Genomic DNA, 25147 nt, shown 5'->3' on the forward strand with positions numbered 1-25147 from the left:
AAACCTGGGACTTCCATGCCACAGTCAGACCCCAACTGATTGTACAACTGCAGTCCTGAGTTTGGTATAAATCAAATTCCCAGTCAGGACATCTGCAGCGGCTTATAATGAAAATGTAATTTCTGATAAAGATATTTAAAGTAGTATGTGATATTGAAAAGTGAAATCTCCTGTTAACTCTGATGTGGAAGTGGGGAACAAAATTGTGTGGGGATTGGGATGTATCCTTGAAATTAAGCAGGATAATGATTACAAAGGCATGAGGATACATTTTGTTTCTGCAAACCACATTCTGTAAACACAAGTACAAAACTTATGGAGTTTATGAGCTCACACGTAAAATAAATTGGTTATACAGGTTGTCCAAAAAAGTAATGCAACCGAGAATTTGAAGATTCGTAACTCTTGTACACAAAGCAATACAGACATGAAACTTACACTGGTATTAACTTTGTCTATGTGGATATTTTTTAAACATTAAACAAGAAAAGCATGCTCTACATGAACGTTCAGTATGCGGAAAAGTTATTAAGGTGTAGAACAGTTTTGGTGTGAAATAAAAACAAAGATGGATAAAAGATGGCTGTGGAGTTGCTTGCAAAACTTTTTGATGTGTATCGCTGGTCTATGTGCGTATTTATCGAATTGATAAAAGAATGATAAACTTTTACGCATTTTGTGCATTACAGAGTACAGATGATTTATGGGGTTAATGATTGCATATTCATGAAAATATATGTTTTCTTTAAAATTAGTTATAACGTGTACTGGCAACATTTGGTTGTGTGAGGGGGCAGTACCAGGTGTGCTCAACACCTGGCTATGTTACACAATCAGTATTCAGATGAAAGAAAAGTGTTCAAATTTATCATACAAAAAATTAACCTATGTTTTTGTTATGTACATTCAAAGTCCCAGCTGCATGACTTTTTTGACACCCTGTATAAGATTCCCCATTAGAGTAAATGCAAGTAGTGATTTGTAGACACTGTGTATAATTTGTTAGTTTTCCTTTATTATATAAGAGAGTGATTTCTTCATAAAACATGTATTTATTTATATCCTTCAACCCAGTAATTAAGCCAAATAAAAAGAAGCAAAAGTAAATGATAGATGCTTCATAACTCTTTAGGCAAATCAAATAATGTAAATGGATGACACACAAACAGAGCAGAAAAAAGCAAGGAAAATGCCTTCTTAGTGAATGGATCAACTTTAAATTTGATTTTTGCACTGTGCAGACTGCTGTGAAAATATTAATATACAGTGAAAACTTTCAGAATTTCAGATTAAAAAGAAACTGTGTAGTTTGGATGAAGCCTTTTCCAATTGTGTGTTTTCACTAGTGGCTTTGGAAATTACATTCTTCTGTAGTTTCAACATAACTAGAATGTTGATATCTGTTGGATTTATGCTAAATAGATTGCCAATGAAACAAAAAATAGTTAATTAATGATTTCATGATTGCATTGATTTGTTATATTCCATGGATGAACTGTTATTAAGAATGTTGTTGTATGTGGATTTTTACTTGCCTATACATCATTAATGCAAATGTAATAAGACATAGATGCATGTGGTGTGCAGATGATACATTTTGCTGGAAAGTAAGAAGATCCTGTTTATAAACTGTAAGCAGTACAGTATGTAGAGTTATTATTTGACTACATATTATGTTGAAAATGCTTAAAAACAGATATTTGAATATTCAAGTGTACAGAATTGATAAATTGGAAAAAGTTTCTTCATCACACTTTATGCTCATACATGGATCTGGTACTACAGTTTAAAGTGTAGGACCGCATGTGTTTATGCCAGGAAACCACCTAAGCCCTATTGATTACAAAACCAACAGTGATAACCGTGGAGACCAATTAATTATATTTGACACATCACAGACAAATAGAAATGTAGAATTCTGGGGTACACAGCCTATAACAACATGATAACTTATAGAACAAGTTTATCAATGTGACATAATCACTACCAAGGTGTAACCCTGAATTATTCTACAGTTTATTATTTGAATACACTATACAATATTAGATGATATCAAGGCAGTGCTGGTGCCAGAAAACAGGAGTGAAGGGGCAGAGGAGAGGGAGAGGGGATATTTTCTGGGGTCAGTCATGTTTAGCACATACCTAAATCCCACACAAAAATGCATATTTGGCCTAACAAAATTTATTTATCAAGTTTTTCAGTTTTGCTGGGGTTATTTTTTCCCTCCCTTTCCACCCCCTCTGGTGCTATCACTGTATCAAAAGAAATTTAACATTGATTTCATGAATTAATAGGTTTTTACTACATAAAACAATATAGTTTTATTTCATTTCAAATGAGGGGGCAAGCAACACAAACTTCAAACTTTTATTCTTTCAAAGATTCAATTAGTTAATATATAATAATAACATTTGCACTTTTCATCCCTGGGATCAAATAATTAAATTAAATTAGCCAAAACAGTGACAACTCTACTAAGGTACAGAGAAACCTGATTTTAAACAACAGTGTTTAACATGAACAATGTTAGTATTCTATTTTATATTTGGTGGCTGTTCACTACTATGTAATCATTGACAGACTTCAGCAACAATCTTCATAGAAAGCATTCAAAATGTAGATCAAATAATTTATATATTCTCAAATACAATTATTGGATAGCTCTCATTTATTTTAGTTGAATAAAATAAATAATTCCTAGGTATATGAATCAGTACACAAAAGCCAAAAACCTGTCTTTCTCACAAATATATTTACTTGTCGAGAGAGAAATTAGTTTAACTATGACATTTAATGATAATGACATTTGGGAATTGTATGTAAATATTAACTGAATTTAAGTTTATGCTCCTTTTCATAGTTAATAATTATAATTCTAACACCAATGCAAGACTATCATGTAGAAGCAAATTAAATAATGGAAACCCTGGGGGGTAAAGGCGGTCAGGGGCGTGATGCTGATCACATCACCCCTACTTACGACCGGATCAAGAAAGTGTGGGGCGTTACCCCCACACCCCCTATACGCCTTCATGGCGTAGTGCTAAGCACAGGGGAGCACTTTACTTTACTTTTTTTTTACAGGAAACAAAAAGAAAATTCAATTCATTCTTTTCATTCGGTTGAACAAGAATCATTTGTGCCTAGTATGAAAAATCATTTAAATCAGAAATTAAACTAGTAATTGCCTGTAAAATTTTCGTACTTTGAAGTGGACCAGGTATTTATCCCAACAAATGAATACTTGGGCAACACAAACTAATTTTGCATGTATATCATAATATGAAATTTCTCTTTTGAAGTTAGTTTCAGTAAAATTTCACTTATTGTTATTTTGTCATTATAATTGGATATGATTGTGTTTCGCATTCAACAACATAAGCATTTTAGTAAGGAGCAACAAAATATCTATGCCTAACAAATATGGAATTGTACTAAAAAGAATTACATTGACATGAACAATTGGTACTTTCATAAGAAACTTAACAGGTTTCACCGTGAACAATGCCAACTAAGTCTATGTGGATAGAATTTAAAGCAATCTGTAAGCACTTTTATGTGGATGCAGTTTTCTGTTACTCATTCCAAACACAAGTTGAAAAAGAAAGTGGTGGTAATTTTTCACTTACCTTGTTGGGTGGAGACTGCATGCCATGGAAGGGCAAATTTTCATAGAAGGCTTTGTCTCCATCAAGTACAAAGTTACCATCATTTGGAGACATGTTATCTTGGTTTGGTTTACCTTTGATAGTTGATGGACTTGGGTCTGAAACACACAAGAATAACAAATTAACAAAGTAAAAAATGAGTAAATTCTGAAGTTCGCTTTCAAAACTTCACAACTATAATGTTCAAAGCTGGCAACATCCTTTTGAAGAAAGAAAACTGCAGTGTACATTAAAATAATTCTAAAGTCATATATATTTTTGAGAAAGATAAAACTGTAGTAATTATTCACAATATATTAAATGTTTCCTTTATACAGTACAATTTAATGAAGGTTAGTTTCTAAAGCTTGCAATCCAACAAAACAAGATTCAAAATTAATATAAAACTGGAAAAAAGGAACTAAGTTTTACGACTAGCTGACTTACCCTTTCCCGGTTTTTTCCGTTTTCTGGATGTACCATTGTTGTGAGTCCCATCTATTTTCTTGAAAGTGACCACTAAAATGTAACATAAGAACATGCTGATGATAAATTTATATTCCATGCAATGTTAAATTCTTAATATGCCAAAAAATGAAAACAGCATAACATTCAAAATTGTATTTACTGTTAGAAGCAAAGTTAATTATTTAGTACCAAGAATGCTCATGCAGAATTTGTCTAAATTATAGTAATAAACAGCACAAAACAAAGAGTGCACTTGCCATTCTTTATATAACTAAATTTCATTTTATTGCTTTCAATTCATCATAAGTAGAGATCTCTTCATTCAAAAGCAAACAGTAGAATAAAATGTGAAATATTATGGCAAAATACTTTGTCAAAAATACATATGGATGAATGTATTCACGCAATAGCTTAATTGATAAAGTAATACCGGGTGTCCCAGAAGTCTATCCCTGATTACAAACTTTATTCATATCCGCTATATGCAATGTAGAGATGTGAAAGTGGTGCCAAAATGTTGGAGAACTAATCAAGTTTATTTGTTGCAGGTTTCAGTAATGTGGCTGTAGTGTATCAGTGTCTCAGTGTCAGTGCCAAGGAATCCAGAATTAATGCTCTTGACATCGGGTGGCATCTTTCCATACAATGTTTCTTGAACTTGACAGGATTTGGGAATGAAGATAAATTCCATTTTTTAAATACCAACTTATTGATGGCAGATATTCTAGACGAAAGAATTCTGTACATTTGAAAGTTCCTCTGCACTGTTATTGGTGACTGGGTCTCATGATACCAGAGGACATGCTCAGCTTTTTCCTGATTTGTGAACATTTCTGGTTTTCTGGGCACTGACACTGCTACACTACAGCCACGTTACTCAAACCTGCAACAAAAGGAAAAACTTAGTTAGTTTTCCAACATTTTGGCACCACTTTCACATCTCTACCTTGCATATAGCAGATATGAATAAAGTTTGTAATCAGGGAAAGACTTCTGGGGCACCCTGTATTTTATATTTAATCCTGCTTATCGAGAAACAATCATTACAGAATTTTTAAATGTAGTTTTCTGATATGACCTAGAATGTGCATGGAAAAATATATTTTTTGAAAACAAAATTTCCTGGGATGTGAAACACAGTTAACATTGAATCAAAACACCTTGAAGGAATAGTGTTAAAACTTGTATCATACAATTTTTATTCCAAACTTATTACCAGTTTTGTAGGTGTATTGTACAACTTATTTATTACAATATCTTCTATAGCTATTACTGCAATAACTACAGTACCAATTTTGAGAAGAGATAAGGTTTTCTTCCATATCCAATAAAGCATTAATCATTGTATAATTATCAAAACATTGTGTACTATGTAACTACATACTTACATAATAACTTTCAGTATTCCATGATGTTAGTTGTACTAGGATAGTGTGGTTGTAAAATCCACTAAAATATACCTATGAATAGTTATGAATAACCTCCAACAGATCTTGTTCTATAAGTTCTATAGCCTTTCAGTTTTTTATACGTTCTCCATTTTTAATATAAGTTACTTAACAAACCTTACCTCCTGATTTCCCATGAAATACCCCTGGAAGGGTGTCTCTACGATTCCATGGACTAAAATGGGGTGTGATATTAATATGCTGTTGTGGATGATTATTTTTGTTTGAGTTGCTTGTATCACTACTTCTGTAAGAACTAAAACGTCTTTTTCTTGAAGTCCTACTATTAGTGGAAGTATCACTGAATGCATTTGAGTTTATTGGGCTCGTAGATCCTGTCTCTCTCTTGGGTGTGCTTGTTTTTATGTCAGTATTAGAACGTTCCAGAGACTTTTGGGCTCGTGGCCCATACGAGAATCCGGCAATAGGTTTCCCTGCTTGTCCCAATCTATGTAATCCATTTACATGCACATGGACACCTGGACGTAAAGGCCACTTGTGCACTGGTTGTACTTGCGCTGGTGGAAGATTCGAATCTCCTTCTGGGCTGTGTAGGAATACAGTACACGCATGACAATACATTTCTGCATGCTCCAATCCAAAACAAAATGAAACAACTAGCAAATTACATGCATTGCGTACCCAAGAAATTACTCCATTTGAATTAAATATACCAACAATTAACGAAGTCATGGGAAGACTTGCATATTTATTGTTGCATGGTTTATTGGCATAGAATATGAATGAAGTAATCCATATAACCTTGTGCTTACAGCAAAATATTATTTTTTTCTTTTCTTTTTTAAACTTTGAGCTGCACTTCATATATAGGAGCAGGCAATTTCTTTCACACATCTATATACATAGGTGTTGTTTGTATATATATATATATTTATTATTTTACATTGCTTTTATGCCTCTTCAGGATAATCGTGACAGAGATGATGAATGATGATTAAATTAAATTAATGAAGAAACACGTGTAAAAAGAAACACCCACATTGGAGCTCAAACTGGAACCTTCAATTGTAAGATTGGGAAATGACGACCCAAAGATGCGGACACAGAAATTAGTGTACGTAGACTTCACTTCACGAGGAGAAAATAAGTGTGTAATACACCAACATCCCACACATATGAGAGAGCACAAATATTCTCTCCTGTCCTCCCAATTCAAACATCCATACTGTATGTATGTATGTAGGTACGTGTGTATACACACACACACACACACACACACACCCACACATGAAGAGAGAGAGAGAGAGAGAGAGAGAGAGAGAGTGAGAGAAGTTTTTCCAAGTCCCATTTATGCACAGATAGACTAACTGATACCTCAGTTGAGAATGTAAACTGGGAGTTCCTGATTATGAGGTGCGAGTATTAACCACTACACTACTGAGAAAGCTCCCTATTGGAACAAATGAGCAACGATGAACACAATAACCATTTATTCCACTCTCAGGATTCAAAGTCAGAACTTATGATTTAACAGCTACTGGATTATAATTACTATAGCTTCTTAGCAAATTACAAATATATGCAGATGAAGACTATTTAAGTAATAAAAATGTCATCCAAGCGGAGATTTATGAATTTAGATTATTGTTTTCAGTATTACTACAGTTATCTATTTTTAATAAAAAAAATCCTACCTCTCTTTTCAGTAGATAAGATGCTAACCTATATTGTCAATCTACAATGATTAAATAAATATATTCTGATTTTTTTCACATTGAAATTATATTTTACACATAGAAAAATGAAAATTTATATAGAATTAAAGGAAGTCTTGTTGAAAGAGAGAAAATTCAGACTGATGCACAGGTAATATGATAATGATGAAATATATATAGTTAAAATATAGATGAGAAACCCACACCCCAGTTTCTTAATTATTTTCTAACATACTTTGTTCAATCTGCTGTAATATTAATGTACTATTAAAATGCAATCATTTGTGGTAAAATGTAAGTGAAACTATTATATTCTAAAATTTAATATTTTCTATCATAATTTTATTAATGTAATCATTCCAACAGCACAATAAAAACTCATTAATGAAGAAGTAAAATGATGGAGTAATTTCTTGGTACATTATAACTAAATATTATAAATATAAACACAACAAAATAAATATAAAAAAGCAATTCCAAATAAAAACAACATATATAAATACAAAAAAATGCCTCTTGCATTCAAATAAAAGTTACCTGGAGAAAAATAATTTTGCTACAACTCTCTGAGCTTGTGTCTTGGTAAGTAATTGATTAGAAGTACAAGCAGGGAAGCACAAGAAAAAAGAGAGAAGTAAATAAGAAAAAAAGTAATGTTACAACTCGACAACCTCTAATTGCCTTCTTGTTAATGAACACAGTGTGACGAGGGCTTTGAAAGTGAACTTTACGGATCTATATTATCAGACTCTCAACTGCATCGAGACAAATGTTGCCATATGCATTTACTTGCACTCACGCTCATGACTTGAGATAGTTAAAGTTCACTGTCGTTCCCCCAGCAATGACAAATAGCTATATTTATAGGCACTGTTATTGTTATAGGGATAGTACTAATCAATGTGTCTAGAATTACCTTTAAACTCTTTGCTGGGAGAAGAAGCAAGTTTCGTGGAGGATGGAGATGCATCATTTGTTGCTCGTCCGTCAGGACTGTGGGTTAGGAATCTTTGAGAATTAGAGAATATCAGTGGAAAGAGTATGTTCACTGCATCTTGGTCCAATCAGGTACGTAACTGAAATGTTGTTGCAAAGATCAGGATTCCCATTGCGTAGCCTCGTAAATATATCCAATAATTACATTCTTTTTTTCTTTGAAGGTATAATGCATATAATTTTTAGGCTTATTTTCTTTGTAAGACAAAAACAAATTTTACTTATTTTCTGTAAATATACTGCTAGTAAGATTAACAAAAATATAACTTAAGAGAAATAAAAAATAAGCAGCAGTCTTGGCGAAAATTTATGGTGCAACCAGGCGCGTATATTCTAGGCTATCACTGAAGCCCATATTAAAATACAGGAAATAATTGACTAGCAAATTTAACCGATGCTTCACTCTCACGTAACAACCACGGGGGAAAGCGCTAGTGTATGGTCGTCTTAATTTATCGGAAGGCTTCTTCGTTTGAGGGAAAAGTCTTCCAACTCCAAGCGCTGGAGAGTGAAGGCTTTGCTTCATCCTGGCAATACTCAGTGTTGCCAACAATGGAAATACGAAAATTCGCTAAATCGCTTAAAAAAATATTATAGGCGGGGGTGCCAATGCAAATTATCCAAGCTAGGGGGATGCCTCATGAAAATTACATCACCTCCCCCTTCATCAATTCGAGAATTGCCCGTTTCTCTTCCAGTTCTATGAATTTCGTCACATACAAGCATTATAAATCTGCCAAATTTAGTGATTTTCCCCTGAAGTTGGCACTCTGCTTCTTGTTGGAATTCTACAGTTGTTCGTAGCTATATGGGACATTCTGATGACGTCAGCCATGTTGCCATCCTGTTTACTTCTGTTTCAAGCACCCCCCTCCCCTGCTGTAAAAATGTCAAAACTGCTCACAGTGTGGTTTCGGCCCGAGTCAGCCCTTCGGTAATGGAAATAAGTTTGGCAACATAAACAATCCTTGTTGTCACAGTAACTGCCAGCCACCCCACATGTTTTCAACGACACGAGTCAGTGGTTTCCGCAATATATGGTCAAACTTGTAGTGTCCGAGTTCCTTATGTCACGTAGCGTGTTCACCATTGTTGAGAATGCTTTTTAAAAATTATTCAGTGACCGAGGCCGTATTGTTGTGTTGTGTTGTTGACATGTGCTGTGTTCTTCTGTGCTTTTGTTCCGTGTGCGTGTGAAAATAAGAACTAATATTGACAGTTCCATCGACAACTGCAACCGTCGAAAGAAGTTTTTCTTCTCTAAGGAGAATTAAAACATATCTCAGAGCAACACGGACAAGCCTGGCTTAGTATTTTGGCTATGTCAATTGAGAAAGTGATTCTAATCAACCTCAGAAATTCATGTGAGGACATATTCTTTGATAAAGTGACCAAAAAAATTCACGCAAAAGGAGAGAAGAATGGAGTTTACCTTCAAGTAAGGTAAGAAGTTAATTATTATTTCATACTCGCATGTACTAGGTCATACATATTGCATGTTATAGACCGCTCCTTTTTATAAATAAGCATGAAATAGTTTATGTCTAATGCTTACTATTGTTGTTTTTAATGGTGAGATTTAGATGTAAACAAAATAATCCAAAATGAATGAGGAAGAGCCCCTTCCCCCCAGGCAGAGTTTCATTTAAAATACAAACACTACTATATTTGGAGATAACCCTGGTCTTGTTCTCAGCATACGCCACTGGGTGCAACATAAAAGTCACTGCACATAAACGAAGCTCACACAGGTACTAACTAATGTGTCAGTAATGCTACATAGGCTACTTCTGCAATACTAACATAGCATATACAGGGCTTATGGGTGGCCACTAGGAAATTAATTTCACAGACTTGTCTGTTTTCCTCTTTTTCTATGGCTTGCAAAATTTTGTTTTTTTATCTATGCAAAACTTCAATAAGGAAAGAACAACATAATGGGTACGAAGAGGGTTTTCTTTACATTTTTACAGATAATACTTACATTACCTGTGGACCATAGAGATTAATTACAAACCTCTCACAGCTGCTGTAAAAATTGTAAGTTTCTGCTATAATTTATGAATGAAATACTTAAACAAATCTTACCTTACTAAGTTGATTACTACCAACTTTACTGAGCAGAAACTTCTCCACAATTAGTATTGAATACTATTTTTTTAATTCTAGGAAAGCAATGTATTGATACCATTTATGCAGAGAGAATGATCTTTAAAGTAGTGAATGCCTTAATTAAAATAGCATTACAATTATTGTAAATGGGCTACTACAGAATTTTTATGGGAATCCTTTTCTAGCAACAGCATTAAATATTACATTATTTATGACAATGTTAGTACAACTACTAGTGTTGACAGTTGAATTTAAGGCACACCTTCAGTAAGATAAGTCAGTAATAAATAGTATCAACGGTATGAAAGTAATATGAAATATCACATTCATTACAATAATAATTAAATAGTATTGAACATTTTATATGAAATGACACAGGCATTGAATAACATATCTTAAATCAGCATGCATATATGTGCTGTTAAAATAGGGTCTGTGATAAAAAATATGAACTTACAAAAGTTTCTTCTAACTTGGCATGTAACATCATGCAAGATTGTGGCAATACATATAGGTAGTACAGTCAAAATATATAGTTGCAATGGAAATGATTAATACACCAAAATGTGCACAAGCATGACTTGATCGACATATATGTTGCAATATAACTGAAAATGCCGGATATGTTGAAGTTAATGTGTGAATCACGCATATTAGGAGATCTGTAGTATTTTAAGATTAATATGACGCTTGTAAATTGCAGTACACATCCATTTGTCCTTAAGGAATATCTTATGTATTTTTCATATTTTATGTTGCTTTTCTATTCTACATTAAATACATAAAGCCGAGCACAATGAAATTTCCATATTTTGCCCAGGATTCGAACCTAGGACATCTGGCTTCATAGTATGCTGTGCTAAACATTTTACCATGGAGACTGATAATTATGAAAAATCAAATGAAGGTAAATGGTCAAGGTTATTTTTTCACTTTAATATCCACTTGCATATGAACACTGTGGAAAGGAATTATAAATGCAATGAATTAGGCAGAGAGATTAATGCATGATATTGTGTGTAAATATAATCCACCAAAATTTTTGAATAACAACTTTCAGTGTATTTTGAATACGGGAAGTGGTCATGAGAACTAAAAGGCATCACTTGGATTAGCTACAACAGTCACATGGAACCAATGTGTTTACATTTTTAGCATGTATGTTCTGATTCCCAATGACATAAAACAAAATTAATCACAATCTGATTACAGTCACTTTTAGAAATATGACAATTTCTATGATTGGTCTTTTTGTTTTATTGAAGCATAGAAGGAGTTGTTCAATTTAATGGACAACCTGAAATACAAGTATATAATAAACATTCTCAGATACACCATTGTTTCTTGAATTGCTTTTATGCATAAATACAATTGGCTTAGTTCTTATTAAAGTAGCACCTATTTTAATTCTTAATATAAACTGGACATGACCTTAATTAACAAGTAACTTTTATCTAAACTGGACTACAAGAGTTTTTCGTATTTATATGTTCTTACCTGTTTATCTTTGATGCTCTTGAAAGAATATGGCGTTTATGCTTGCCCATGCAAAAATTTAAAAATAAATGTATGTTGAAAATTCAAATTAATTAAAACACAGCATTGAAATATAGAAAGATTCTTTTCTTAAGGTTTATCCTTTTCAAGTAACTTGAAATGTATTGAGGAAAACTACAAATACCATAATAAAAATTGACAGTATATAAGAAGTAACTACATTATACCTGTAATTCACAAACGGCAAAGTTAAAAAATATTGAATGGAAGACTAATGATCTCTCCTATATTTAATTTAAATTAGTTGTCTGCTTTTTATGATACACATGTATCATAGTGAATTTTAATTAAGAACTACATAACTGTTTCACAGATAGCTTAATTATAAATTACTATCAAAAGTAATCATTATTTATAACCAGTGTTCGAAGTGCGAGGGGATGGTGTTCCCCTAGCTAGCAAAATTTTTGCAAAGCATCACCCCAGCTCTCTATCACCATGTTAAACCATAGGAGCACCCCCCATCCCCCCAGCTAACATTTTCCATTTTATGTTTATAACATGAAAGTGAACATACAGTAGTGGAAGAAAATATCTCCATAGGGCTACTAGTATTAAAGCTGTATGGGTGAAGTACAGTATTTATTTGTACTATTCTACATATTACAGCAGGAAAATACCCAATGGAGGCACATTGCACAGTGGTTTGGATTCCACTTTAAACTGTAGGTCCAGTCCTGATTAGCCTATCTGTGCATTAAGTGGACTTAAAAGTTACTTAAATGTACCTGATGTGTATTTCTAATCACAGTGAACACTGATGTACCACAAATTGATTCTCTGTAGTTTATTTATGTCCACGAGACAACATGTCCTGAAAATTATAACTAAAATTGTATATGAAGGGGAGGGGGGGTACAATATTGGTAGCCCTGAGCCTGCACAAGTTCAATATCATTGACCTCCTTCTATCTATCCAGCCATCATGCAACTACATGGAACCCATGAAATTATTTTTATTAAAACTTCCTTTGCTTCTGATTCTCAGAAAATGGCTGAAAATCCAACTTCTACAAACTGAACAATGATTGTGTTAACTATTACATTTAAGATTGTATGAAAACATCTTGATTTGTGCATTTCCTTCCCATGAAATCACATTGAAGCTCTTCTGGCCACCCCTTATATCCCTACAGTACAGGGGAGAGAAACTCTCACATTCAGTTCCTACAAAGTTGATCTTCAGTAAAAAAAAAAAATAAATAAATAAAAAAAAATATATATATAAACACCTGAAGAATACAGCATAATGAGGTGTAGTTCTGATATGTATGTTGTTTTAAGTACACTTTATGAACAGATAAAGTGGACTTGGGGCTGGACCTACAGTTTAAAGTAGTATACGAACCACTATGTGCCTTCACTGGGTATCAAACCTGGGTGTGGGACACCTTGATTACTATGCATGGGGAGGTCCCATATGTGTGTGTGTGTGTGTGTGTGTATACATTCACAGTTCACACACACAAACACACACACAGTTTATATCAACACATCAATCTGAATTACTCATTGAAGTACATAACTTGATTTTGATAACATAATAGCAGTTTAATGTTGCCACATATTATGTACCATTTGCTATTTATATTTATCTTTTACAAACAATGTAAATTTAATTATACACACACAATTATGTAAAATTTCTTGTTTTACAAGAATGAATTCAACTTTAAACTCTGCACTTAACTTTTCACAGTTAATCGTTTTCATTATAATTTCTTTCTTCATAGTTTAATTAATTTGAAATTGTCATGAGCATTGAGTGTAACTGATATTTTGTCTGATTTTGTTCTAGTTGTGTACGTTACATTGTGTGCGTTTTGGTGTATGAATCATTTCTTTGACATTTTTAAAAGGAAAGTCACAGACCATTGTGTAATATTTAAGAGATTTTGTTGATTATTTGACTTTGTAATTTTTATCACTGACCCATTATGTCATTTTGACTGTACCAATATCAAGATCCAGATATATCAGATTTAAATATACTCAAGGCAAGAGGTTATAATTTCTATAGAATTTGTAATTATCCATAAACTTTTATTTTTCACAGCAAGTATTGATTGATTGATTGAGTTGGTGTTTTAAGTCCACTTTATGCACAGTAAGGTTAATTGGGACTGATGACGCTACCACTGTGCCATTGGGGATGCCTTTCACAGCAAGTATCTGAACAATAAAATTACAAATGGTATTCAGTAGGCTCTTTATATGCAATTATGTTTATTCATTATGACAAAATTTTGTTTGAATATTGAATATGTATCTGTGATTTTCAGTTCTCACTTGCACTTTTTCAATACCTTTCAATTTTATGTAACTGCCTTGCAGGCCAGAAGATTTATATTGTTATAGTGGTCTGTCATCTCTGGCTGTTGTTGCCACATGCACATTTGATGCCAACATGGCAACTAATTGCAGTGATGTACAAGTCCCTCAACATCGCAAGCAAAGAATGAAAATAAGCTATTTGTGCCCTTTTGTCTTGCACCGTTGCCATGCAGTCTAAGGCATCAGGCTTTGAGCTTGGGAAGTGTGCTGGGGGAGAGGGGGGGGGTAACAGCGTATGGGACTGGTGGCCATTCACCATCATGAGGAAATTGAGGAGCTACAGATGAGTAGTGTAACCTGCTCATAGAAAACCTACAACAATGAATGAGGGTTCATTGTGGTGACCACATGTCATCTCATAACTGGTTGGATGATTGCCCACCTCTGTCAAGGCATGTGGGAGCAAGGTCAGCCTTCGAGGGCTGTTGTGCCATGGGTTATTATTATTATTTTTTGAGACCTTAGAGAGCATTTTTTTTTTTTTTTTACTTGAAAAATCTGCAGCATGCGTATCAGTTGACTTAACCTCTTCTCCAGTGTAAATGTGGCAACCAATTGTTTGAATTCCCCTCACGGGCCTCCCCCATGGCGCAGTGGTAGCGTCATTGCCTTGTAATCAAGGGGTCCCGGGTTCGATACCCGGTGGAGGCACAAGTGGTTCGGATCCCACTTTAAACTGTAGGTCCAGTCCCGATTAGCCTTACTCCGCATAAAGTGGACTTAAAACACCAAATCAACCAACCAACGAATTCCCCTCATAAAGGGATCGGCGAGCTGTGACTGGCAGAGAACAAAGAACATGCTGTCTCCAGGGCTCTTGTCAGTGGACAGAAGGGATCACGTGATAGCTGGGAAGACCTTCAGACACACAACAGATCACCTATTTGCACCATCATAAAACTTTTGGGCAGACCTTTGTGGCGGAGTGGTTAGCGCAGCATGTCTGGTCCGATGTCCCGGATTTGAATCTGGGTCTGGGCATTCTTTGTGAGTCTCTCTTCATCAATTTCATCACTCATCCTAATCTTCACAATTAGCCAACTGTGGCAGGAAAGCGAAGTATAATAAACCATATCAATCGATAAACCTTCTGGCTTATAGTGGCCTAGCACTTTGAAAGTTCCGTCCATGATCTCACTATGGAAGGATCAGGGTTTGAGTCTCAGTATGGAGACGAGTGTTCCTTCGTGACTGTTCATGATTCATCCCTATTAACATGATTACCCAAAAGTGTCAGGCACAAATATAAGAAAAGTACAAATATAGAAAGTTCACCTTTTGCCTTAAATACAATAATATAACAAAACATTTTAAAATAACACAATATTATTTTCTTTTTTACTTTAATCAACTATATGTAAAGCATATTAAGTAACTTACTTTTCTCTCTCCTCCATCTCCACAGGATTATTGTCTAAAAAAAGGTAAAAGCTAAGTTAGTTGAAGCTCAACATTGCTCTAATTATACAAGATAGGTGTAAGGTTATCGCACACAAGGACAAAGAAATAAATATACAACAAAAACATGCTAATTTAGTAACAATAACTTTATATATGTTATACAATAAACTTCATGGTTCAATTAATATTAGTAGTACAGGTTAACACAAGTGTTATGGTTCGAAAACTTAAAACATTAATATGTTTTCAATGCACAAACAAATAATTGTTAATATGATATTAATCAAACAGATTTTTACTACTGAAATACCATGTACTTCTCATCCTCATGTACTTACACTTATCTTCAGCTCTTTTTCTTCTGCAAACGATGATGATGATCACACACACAATAAGCACCATCAAAATAGCACTGACGATTATGACAATTATGTATATTAACTTGTCATGCCCTAGTTTGTCAAACCAATTTATTGAGCCTGTAAGACAAGCACAAGTTTATCAATGTGGCATACATAGATCTTTTAAACTTATACAGAAAGAACTGAGAAATCTCAACTTCAATGTATTCTGAATTTAGCACAAGAGAGACAAAATTCTCAAAGTACTGAGTTCATTCCATGCAGATTGTGTGATTTTTCAGTTCTTTCCACAAAAACAGAAATAATACAGGGTGGTGCAAAAAAAAGATATCAGAACTAATATTCGGTTACTCTTTTTTTTAACTACCCTGTACATTTGCTACATTATCAGCACTCTCAAGTGGAAGTGGAAAGGATTTACTGCTTTCCTTTTCTATGATGAGAAAATATAATAAATTGTTTGATTTTCATTAATTTCTTACTGAATTGCACAATGTGATATCTACTCTACATACACACAAATTTCTGTATGCTTAAGGAAGAAATTAACTAATTTGAAATTCAACATCAGTTTCAGTCCCTCTCATTTTAGTATTTTGTATACTTTATTTTTCCAGTTTAGAACAAAAGAAAATATATTCTTTGGGCTTTATGCCAGAATAGAAAAAGAATAATATATATATTAATTTTTTATAACCACATAGATTATACTATCTTTAATTATTAATACATTTTGTTTCAGTTACTTGAAATGTGAAACCAATTTCACATTCATCAGTATTTAAATTTAAATGATAATCTCACACAATATTCTTTGCATTCACAATTACACACACACACACACTAGATGCACGCATAGCTTAACTTTTCAGCATTAAAATTAAAAATGTACAAAATAAGATGATTATTCTGCTTTGAAGATACATATTTTGCAGACAGTAGTGCTGGAATGTTTATAACTTTTCTGATTGAAATAATTTAAGAGAGATGTCAAAATGAAAACAAAGGTGATAGCTAGATGGAATTCATATTAGAAATGTGTTTTTAAATGCAAGTCCTTTTCACTTCTACTTTAAAATGTCATGATTTTCTTTTTACTGAATAGAACGTAGACATTTCTGAAACTAGCCGTAACAGTTGTTATCTAAAAGTTTTGCTACTCATGCATTTACTAACTTGGTAAATTTTGTTTATACAAATTGGGATCTAAATACACAACAAATAGAAGATAAAAAAATGGAAATCACAAATAAATGTTTTTGTACACATAAATATATCCCTACAGGTATGATGCAGTAATTTTTTGTATCATGCAACAAACTTCAATGCAATGGGAACAATTATTGTAGCCAACACTTCACTTAGAGAATTACGAAAACAATGAGCACCATGTCACTACTTTACAAACTTGCAGGTGTCAAATATCATATTCCTAAATATAACAATTCTTTTTAATTTCATGAAACAGTTATATTGTGTATGTATGATTTTCAGTAACATTCCTTTGATGTCATGCTAAGTTTAGGGACATTAGTACTGTGAAATATTATGCTGTGTGTAACTCCATAACAAGCCTATTTACTTTATTGGAAAATAGTCACAGTATCACAATTTTTAAACAATTTTCATGGTGCAATATTTGGTAATAATCATATTGAACTTCCATTAAATATATATTTTGCATTCCAAAAATTTGCTCTGGCTGTTCCTCTACCAACAAACAACTTTTAAATTAGATTTTATGTGAATTATTATTTAGCAGCAACACTACACACAATTGAAAGACTTCAGATTCACTTGTGTATTGTTTTAGGTTATGCTATGAAACTATATTTATTTATAATGGAATGTATTGCAAATAAAAATTTTAATTTTGGTATGCTACTCAAATACCTTCAACTTTAGACATTAATGCTTTTTACACAACATAACACACTGTTTCATATTTTTTATTTAATTTACAATTATATACAAAATTGTTTTTTTGATCTGCAGAATCATGTCTCTTATTTGCCGGCCCCGTGACAGTGGTTAGCACATGGCGCTACAATGCCAGGGGTCCTAGGTTCAAATCCTGCTGGCCTGGGCATGGATGTTTGTGAGTGTATATTCATCAATTTCATCATATCATCACTCATCCCCATCTTTGCAAATTAGCCAAAAGTGGCACAAAAAGCTAAGTAAATTAAAACAAATGAAACCAAACCAACCCAAATCATGTCTCTTATTTGTACTATTAGAATGGTACAATGAAGGGGAAGAGAATGAAGGGTGCAATGTAAGGGAGAAGAAAGTGGGTGGAAATAGTTCTGGCATTTGTTAAACTCCAGCATTCACCTGAGGTGATTGAGGAAAACCATTGAAAGCAACTATCGTGTAGTTTTAACCTGTCACCTTCTAAATGTGAGTTAATCACTCTAACCATTCAACCAAACATGAAAAACACATATGCATTATTTTTCTACCCTATGTGTGTTTAAAGTGAATATAAGTAGGATCTGGAATAAATTGCATGTGCGAATTTCGTGAAAAGTTAAAAACATAATTTTTATAGTTTATTTGGTTATTACATGTTTAAGCATATGTGCTAATGCAAAAATTTTGCTTGAGAATTTGAGTTGTTTTAATGATGTTGCTGTAGTTTGATAGTTTGCTCCTAGTTTTCTTGTTCCATTATACTCACATTTATCCTTATTACCTTCACCAACATTACGATTTCAGAGCAGAAAATACTTCACAATGCCATTTGCAAAAATTGAATGGGGAAATGAAGGGAAGGCGAGAATATTGGGGTAGGAGGAGGTTCCTTCTCAAGGCCACCTGCAGGATTTTTTCTCAGGGGAGGCAGTCAAAGAGGGAGGAACGTGAGGTGATACTATCCTCTATTAAGAAAATTCTCATAAAACATCCCCCAATAATTCATAGGCATTCCCCCACCTATTGCATTTTCTCCATGTTGATCAATCCCCCAACTGGTTTTTCCAGATATCTAAGGTGGGGGGGGGGGACTGGGGGCACCCTTCTCCTTGGGAGCTATATTGGAGTTGTATTTTTTTCCAGACATATTTATTTGTACATTTGGGTAAAAATAATTGAATATTCCATTTTTGAAATCTGCTGATGATTTTAATAAAAATATCAAAACTTTTTGCCTGCCATTTTAATCCCATGTTTTGCAACTTTTTAAGCAATTTTTACATGTATTTATACATAATTTTTTCAGATCTCTAGTCAAAAGTCAAATATAATGCTTCCATTTTCAATTTTTTAGTTTCGTTAATGCATTATGAATACCTTTATTAATCATATATTTTTTTTCCAGAGTAGTGTCTTGGACATATAAGTAAGTATATAAATTTTTCATTTTGCTCTTAGTTTCACTGCAAATAAAAAGTTGTAAATTTTAGATTTAAGAAAAGCACACATTACAATGACTACTGTGAACATTTAACGTAGGTTGCCCGTCTTTTAAGGTAAGCCATTATTTGGAGGAACTGAAAGTTTTAAGAGACGAATAGTGATATATTAGTTTAATTTTAGTACAAAATAACTAACTTCAAACTGCAGGAATCTTCCACAGAAATATACATAATTGGTAAAACAAGAATATCAAGCATGACACAAAGTGGCGTGAACAATATATGACATAAAACGAAAATGAAATTATCCAAATTTAAAAATTATTATATAAATACAAAATTCTCCTAGTGAATGTTATTTACAAGCAAAAATTAGTATGAAATGAAAAGTGCCATAAAATTCAATCAGATAAATTTTTACTGTGACAACTTCCAAGCTGTGCGGCAGAAGAAAACACAAACATCTAATGTAAAAAATATAGTGCACTGATTTGTCAGTAAAGGAACTACAGTACAAAATATCAACCCAATGAACAGAGAAAGAGAGAGGGAGGGGAAACAAAATGTTAAAATTATTTTAATTAAGTTAAATTGTTATCTAAAGAAAGGGAAAAGCTACAGGTATTAAGTGCTGTGACATTTACAATGGGAGGAAAATAATCTATATGTGCACTATATTTAACTACATTACAACATACAGTATGAGTATGTGATATATGGCAACATAAGTATCCTTCTTTAAAGTAGTAACAATTGTTACATGGACTATTACAGACATAGAAAATATAGTTCATAGTGAAGGATAATCTAAGACCACTATTTCTTAAAGCTAAGATTTGGTTGGTTGATTTAGTGTTTTAAGTCCACTTTATGCACAGTAAGGCTAATCGGGACTGGACCTACAGTCTAAAGTGGAATCCGAACCACTATGTGCCTCCACCAGGTATCAAACCCGGGACCCCCTGATTACAAGGCGACGACACTGCCACTGTGCCATCAGGGAGGCTCTTAAAGCTAAGAGAAAGTGTCTTGACACATTAATGAGTAACGTTGCCACATGTGATGCTATATCCATTTACTGTTAAGTTCACAATTTATGAGCCATAAAAAATAACAAAGAGCAAATGAACATCATACAAAACTATATATCCATGTTATGTTTTTACACATTACACCTGCATTATATTACATAAATATTACCACTTTTCTTTTTGAAAATATTTCTAAGAAAATTTTCTAGACGAAATCTTTACAAGGAATGCAGTGCAACTTGAATAATACATGCTTATTAAAACATTTCCAGCTAACGTGAAAGAAATCTAATTTGGGTATTTGATATGATTCTATAAATAATGACAAAAATGAGAAATAAGGTTAATATTGAAATTTATAACATTATATTTACTGGTTATAATTTATCACTGATGGTAATTTTAAAAAACATTTACTTTTGGAGCAAAAATTTTTTTTTAGAAGTTTAAAATTGCCAATATAGAAAATATACAGAGGTTGTTCACTTTATATCCGACCATTGTCGATTTGATGCTGCCACCTGGCGTATCATGCTGGAACTATGGGTCTGCTGGCGGGAGTAGTGTTGTGTCTGACCTTGTAGGTGCGTGAGTGTTGGTAGTGAATGTTATCAAATGGCGCCGAAAATCAACCGGTATTGGGAGGGTTACGTAATGCTAAGTTTTCATACGTATGCATTGTGAAACAGTGTCGGGAGAATGGGTTAACACTCGGGGTGACTACTGCGAAAGCTATTGTGGCCTGTTACAAACAACAGGCTCTCCTTGCGAAACATTCACCCACGAAAACCACCAGGAGAAGGGCTGCAAGCAAAGTGTCACCCGTAGTGCTAAGGGAGATCCATCGATTGGTGTGCCAAGAAAATCCCCCGACTCAACGTTATATGGCCCACAGATTTCACCTCGCACCGTCAACTGTGAACAAAACAATTCGCAAGCACCTCAGGTTGAAGTGTGTGCGGAAGGCCCGTGTACACCACCTTCTACCGCGTCACATTGCCGAACGTAAGACGAACTGCAGGAAACTGTATGAAAAGTACCTGGCGGGTTCCAAATGGAAGAAAGTTGTCACAATGGATGAATCATATGTCCATCTCACTGCTGGTGGTCACATTCGGGCGATCACATACTGTGACATTCACGACAAGGGGCGCAGCAACTTTGTTCATCAGTGCAGGGAAAGTTTCCCTCGTGGCTTTATAGTTGTGACGGGATTCGGATATGAGGGTAAGTTGATGATACGCAAGGTGGACAAAATGTGAAGGTGAATGCCAGATACTTCCAAGACTCCATTCTGACACCTATCTATCGGAGAGACATCCCACAATTGTATGGAATGAATGCGGACAAGGTGATGATTCATATTCACAAGGCCCTCGAGTCATACCGCCAGAACATCACTACGTTTTTATCAGGAAATGGCAGAGGAATTAGGAATTCGTGTCATTCCGTTTGAAGACATTTCTGTGAAAAACCCAGATGTCAGTCTAATGGATTTTTGCACATTTGGACTGTTGAAACGACGTCTTTAACATCGCCACCCGCGCACCCTGGATGGTCTATGGAATGCTTGCAGGGAGGAGTGGGACAGAATTCCCATGCCTGTCCTGCGCCGGAGCTTGCTGCAATGGAAACTGCGATGCCGGGTGATAGTCCACAATGCTGGGGGTCGAATAGAACATGATCGGTGGTGGCGGTGCAGTATCTCTTATGGTGAGTACCCGTCAAAAATGGTCGGATATAAAGCAAACAACCTTCTGTATATAATTTGTTCAAGAAGCATCTATTTGTAGAAGGAACTGAAAACATTGATAGAAATGGAAATTGACTTTGTCACACAAAAATGCATCATCAACAATGTCAAATAACAATTGAAAGAAAAATCCATTTAAAAAATCAACATTAGCAGGTGAAAATTAAAAGAAAGGAAGTGAGGACAAGTATATTTTATTAGATATGGAATTATTTATTGGTGATATTAGTTCAGTACCAAACTTATACTTGACTGGTATAGAATTTTCATATTTGTCGACTTCTACTAAAATTACATCAAGAAGATACTAAATCTTGCACCTTATATGAGTATACATGTTAAATCTTATTCCCTGCAACCACCCTGATGACTAACCACACTGAGCAGAAGGTTAATTGAAAATACGAATAATACTTAAATTATATCTTGTTTTCTTTCTACACATGACAAAGCTTAATAGAATCAAAATTTTCTAGACATTTCAAAACAAAATTGATATTTGAGAATATAACGGTTTAGTGAGTACCTTCGCATATGCTCCATGAAATACAAGCAGAATCACACCAAATCACTTCATAAATAATGAAGATGATCTTAGGTTCACTGCCCAGTTGTTTAGATGCTACTTTGAATTGTAGATCCAAACTCAATCAGAATATCTGATTGTAAATACACATAAAACATTGCACTGCACTGAAAATAGAACGCTCATTTGTAAGGAAGTGGAGATTTTTACATGTAATGGATAGAAAGGTATTGAAATTGCATGCAAAGTATGAACGCGCAAAGGTTCAATGAACAGCAATGAGAGTCTTGGCTTTATTTTCTAAATACAGCATAATGTGATAGATTTGGCTTTCACATGATTTAAAGTTCATTGCCACTCTTATGTTGTTACTTTTTTAAAATACAGTAAGACATCAAATAAACTGTGTGAAGTTGGTTGTTTTAGTTGGCATTAGGTTATTTTGATTCTACAATATTGTATTATAAAATACAAAGCATATTGTCTTTGTTAACTACAAAAGTTACTGAATATTATGTGAAAATTAAATTATGGCATCACAATTAAGGCTTGTTTCCATATTAAATACACTAAAGTTGCTGACCAAGGCAGTTTATTAAAACTTAAAAGTACTTTACACTTTGCCAGAAAACTTTATTGTATGAAAACTATGGTTCAACCAGGGATGGAACTGGATTTTTGGCATTCCATGCAAGTGTTCTTCCACTCAGCTACCAAGATAACCTCTGGCTTTTTCCAAAGCAATTTCCACAACTTTTCAGTAACTTATGATATATTCTTCTGGTACCATAAGCTATTTATATATAGTTTATTCAACCCAAAATACTACTAGATGTATAGACACTGCCAAATTACAAAGCTAACCTCTGCAACATCTACACTATAAATTCATAATGTACAGATTATATTATTAAAAATATATAAATATATCTACTATAAAACTCAATACCACTCTTATAGATTTATGTAGTAAGCCCTGATTACACTGTACTACTAAGAAATGACAATCCATGCTTTCTATACAGCAATATTTATTTTGAAAATACAGTAAATGTTACAGCACTAATTTTATCAGGAAACTTAATGCTTTGATTGAATGCAACAAATTTTCCAAAGTGAAAACTTAAAGTAGAGTATTTATCAAACTGTAAAAATTCAGTGTGTGTTGTTAGCAAACTTCATAAATGTTCAAAAAGAAATAAACATGGAGGTTATCGTATATGATTCTACACGATTCCAAATTATATTATAAATGTAACCCTCTCTCTTCCACTTGTTAATGCAAAACACTAAAAAACAACTATTAAGCACTTCTTTTGGGTCTCAAACAAACCATATTTTTCTATTATTACCTATTGCTTTTTCGTTCTCCTAATTTTCTTTCCAGTTTCATTACACAATGCAGTCTACAATTATGCCACATACAGCATTTGGTTCTCAGAATGCATTTCTACTATGAATTTCATTCATAAGCTGCATGCATGCATGCATGCATCAAGCAATTAAATTATGTGGCTCAATACTACATTGTAAAATATCATACCTGTATCTCTGAACTTACTACTTTTCTCCGGGTAGGCTAAAAGCATTGGATAACTAACGTCAGTATTTGGTATTGAAATCATCTACACCACTAGCATTAAAAAGTCACATTTTTTAAAAAAATCTGGCTTTTTGATTGATTCAATGTACATAATATCACAGTTCAACACAAATAAAACCACAATTAACAACATTTATTAATTTTCCTTTTTTCAAGACACTTTTTAATAAACAAAGACACCACACAATAAAAACATTAACAATAAAAGATGAAAACCTTAATAATAAAAACAGGTACTTACTTGTTACATCTATCTCACATGGATAAGACATCCCTATAGAGTTGTTGGCATAACAAGAATAGGTTCTGTAATTTTCGACCCTATTGTCCAGGGTGAGTATGCTTTGTAATCTTGTTGATTCAATATTTTCTTCAATGGTGTCATTTTCATTTTTCACTTTCCACGTGAAATTAACTTCCTGAGGTTCTGCAAATGCTACACATTTAAGCACAATTTTGCCATTCATGTCTGACTGTGTGATTCCACACTCAGGTTTAACTAAAAGAATAATAGAAAATGGATGATCAAAATAATGCAAAACTAAATATTACAGAAACAAAAATACATAAAGGCAAAAACTCTTGAAAGATTATTATGACTATTGTAACAATAACTGTAACTAAATTGTGTTTACATAATATATAGTACATGCACCAAATATTATTATAAATAAGGACAGTGATCAAAATACAGAGAATATGGGGACAATGTTATCCCCCTGTTAAGAAAATTTTCATTGCTGGGATAATTTGCATAAGAACCCCCCCCCCCCCCTACTGCATTGTTCCCATGTTCATCCATACAACAATCCCCTCCACAATTCTCAAACTCGACCAAGCATCCACGCAGCTAGAGTCGTTTCCACGTTCA

At 33.7% G+C, this 25147-nt stretch overlaps 1 protein-coding gene across 1 annotated transcript in view; it reads right to left on the reverse strand.

The window, feature by feature from the left end:
- Window positions 1-25147, reverse strand: part of nrm (neuromusculin) — a 541650-nt gene that overhangs the window by 20626 nt on the left and 495877 nt on the right. Inside the window, exons 16-22 of the mRNA XM_083111557.1 lie at window positions 24518-24775; window positions 24217-24252; window positions 15981-16121; window positions 15622-15655; window positions 5689-6113; window positions 4098-4169; window positions 3633-3769 (exon numbers count right to left, since the gene is read on the reverse strand). Coding sequence (XP_082967683.1) covers window positions 3633-3769; window positions 4098-4169; window positions 5689-6113; window positions 15622-15655; window positions 15981-16121; window positions 24217-24252; window positions 24518-24775 — 1103 coding nt within the window. The remainder of the gene's footprint in view (window positions 1-3632; window positions 3770-4097; window positions 4170-5688; window positions 6114-15621; window positions 15656-15980; window positions 16122-24216; window positions 24253-24517; window positions 24776-25147) is intronic.

This window comes from Lepisma saccharinum, chromosome 25 (genome assembly GCF_977018435.1).
Source record: "Lepisma saccharinum chromosome 25, izLepSacc3.1, whole genome shotgun sequence".
Lineage (NCBI taxonomy): Eukaryota > Metazoa > Arthropoda > Insecta > Zygentoma > Lepismatidae > Lepisma > Lepisma saccharinum.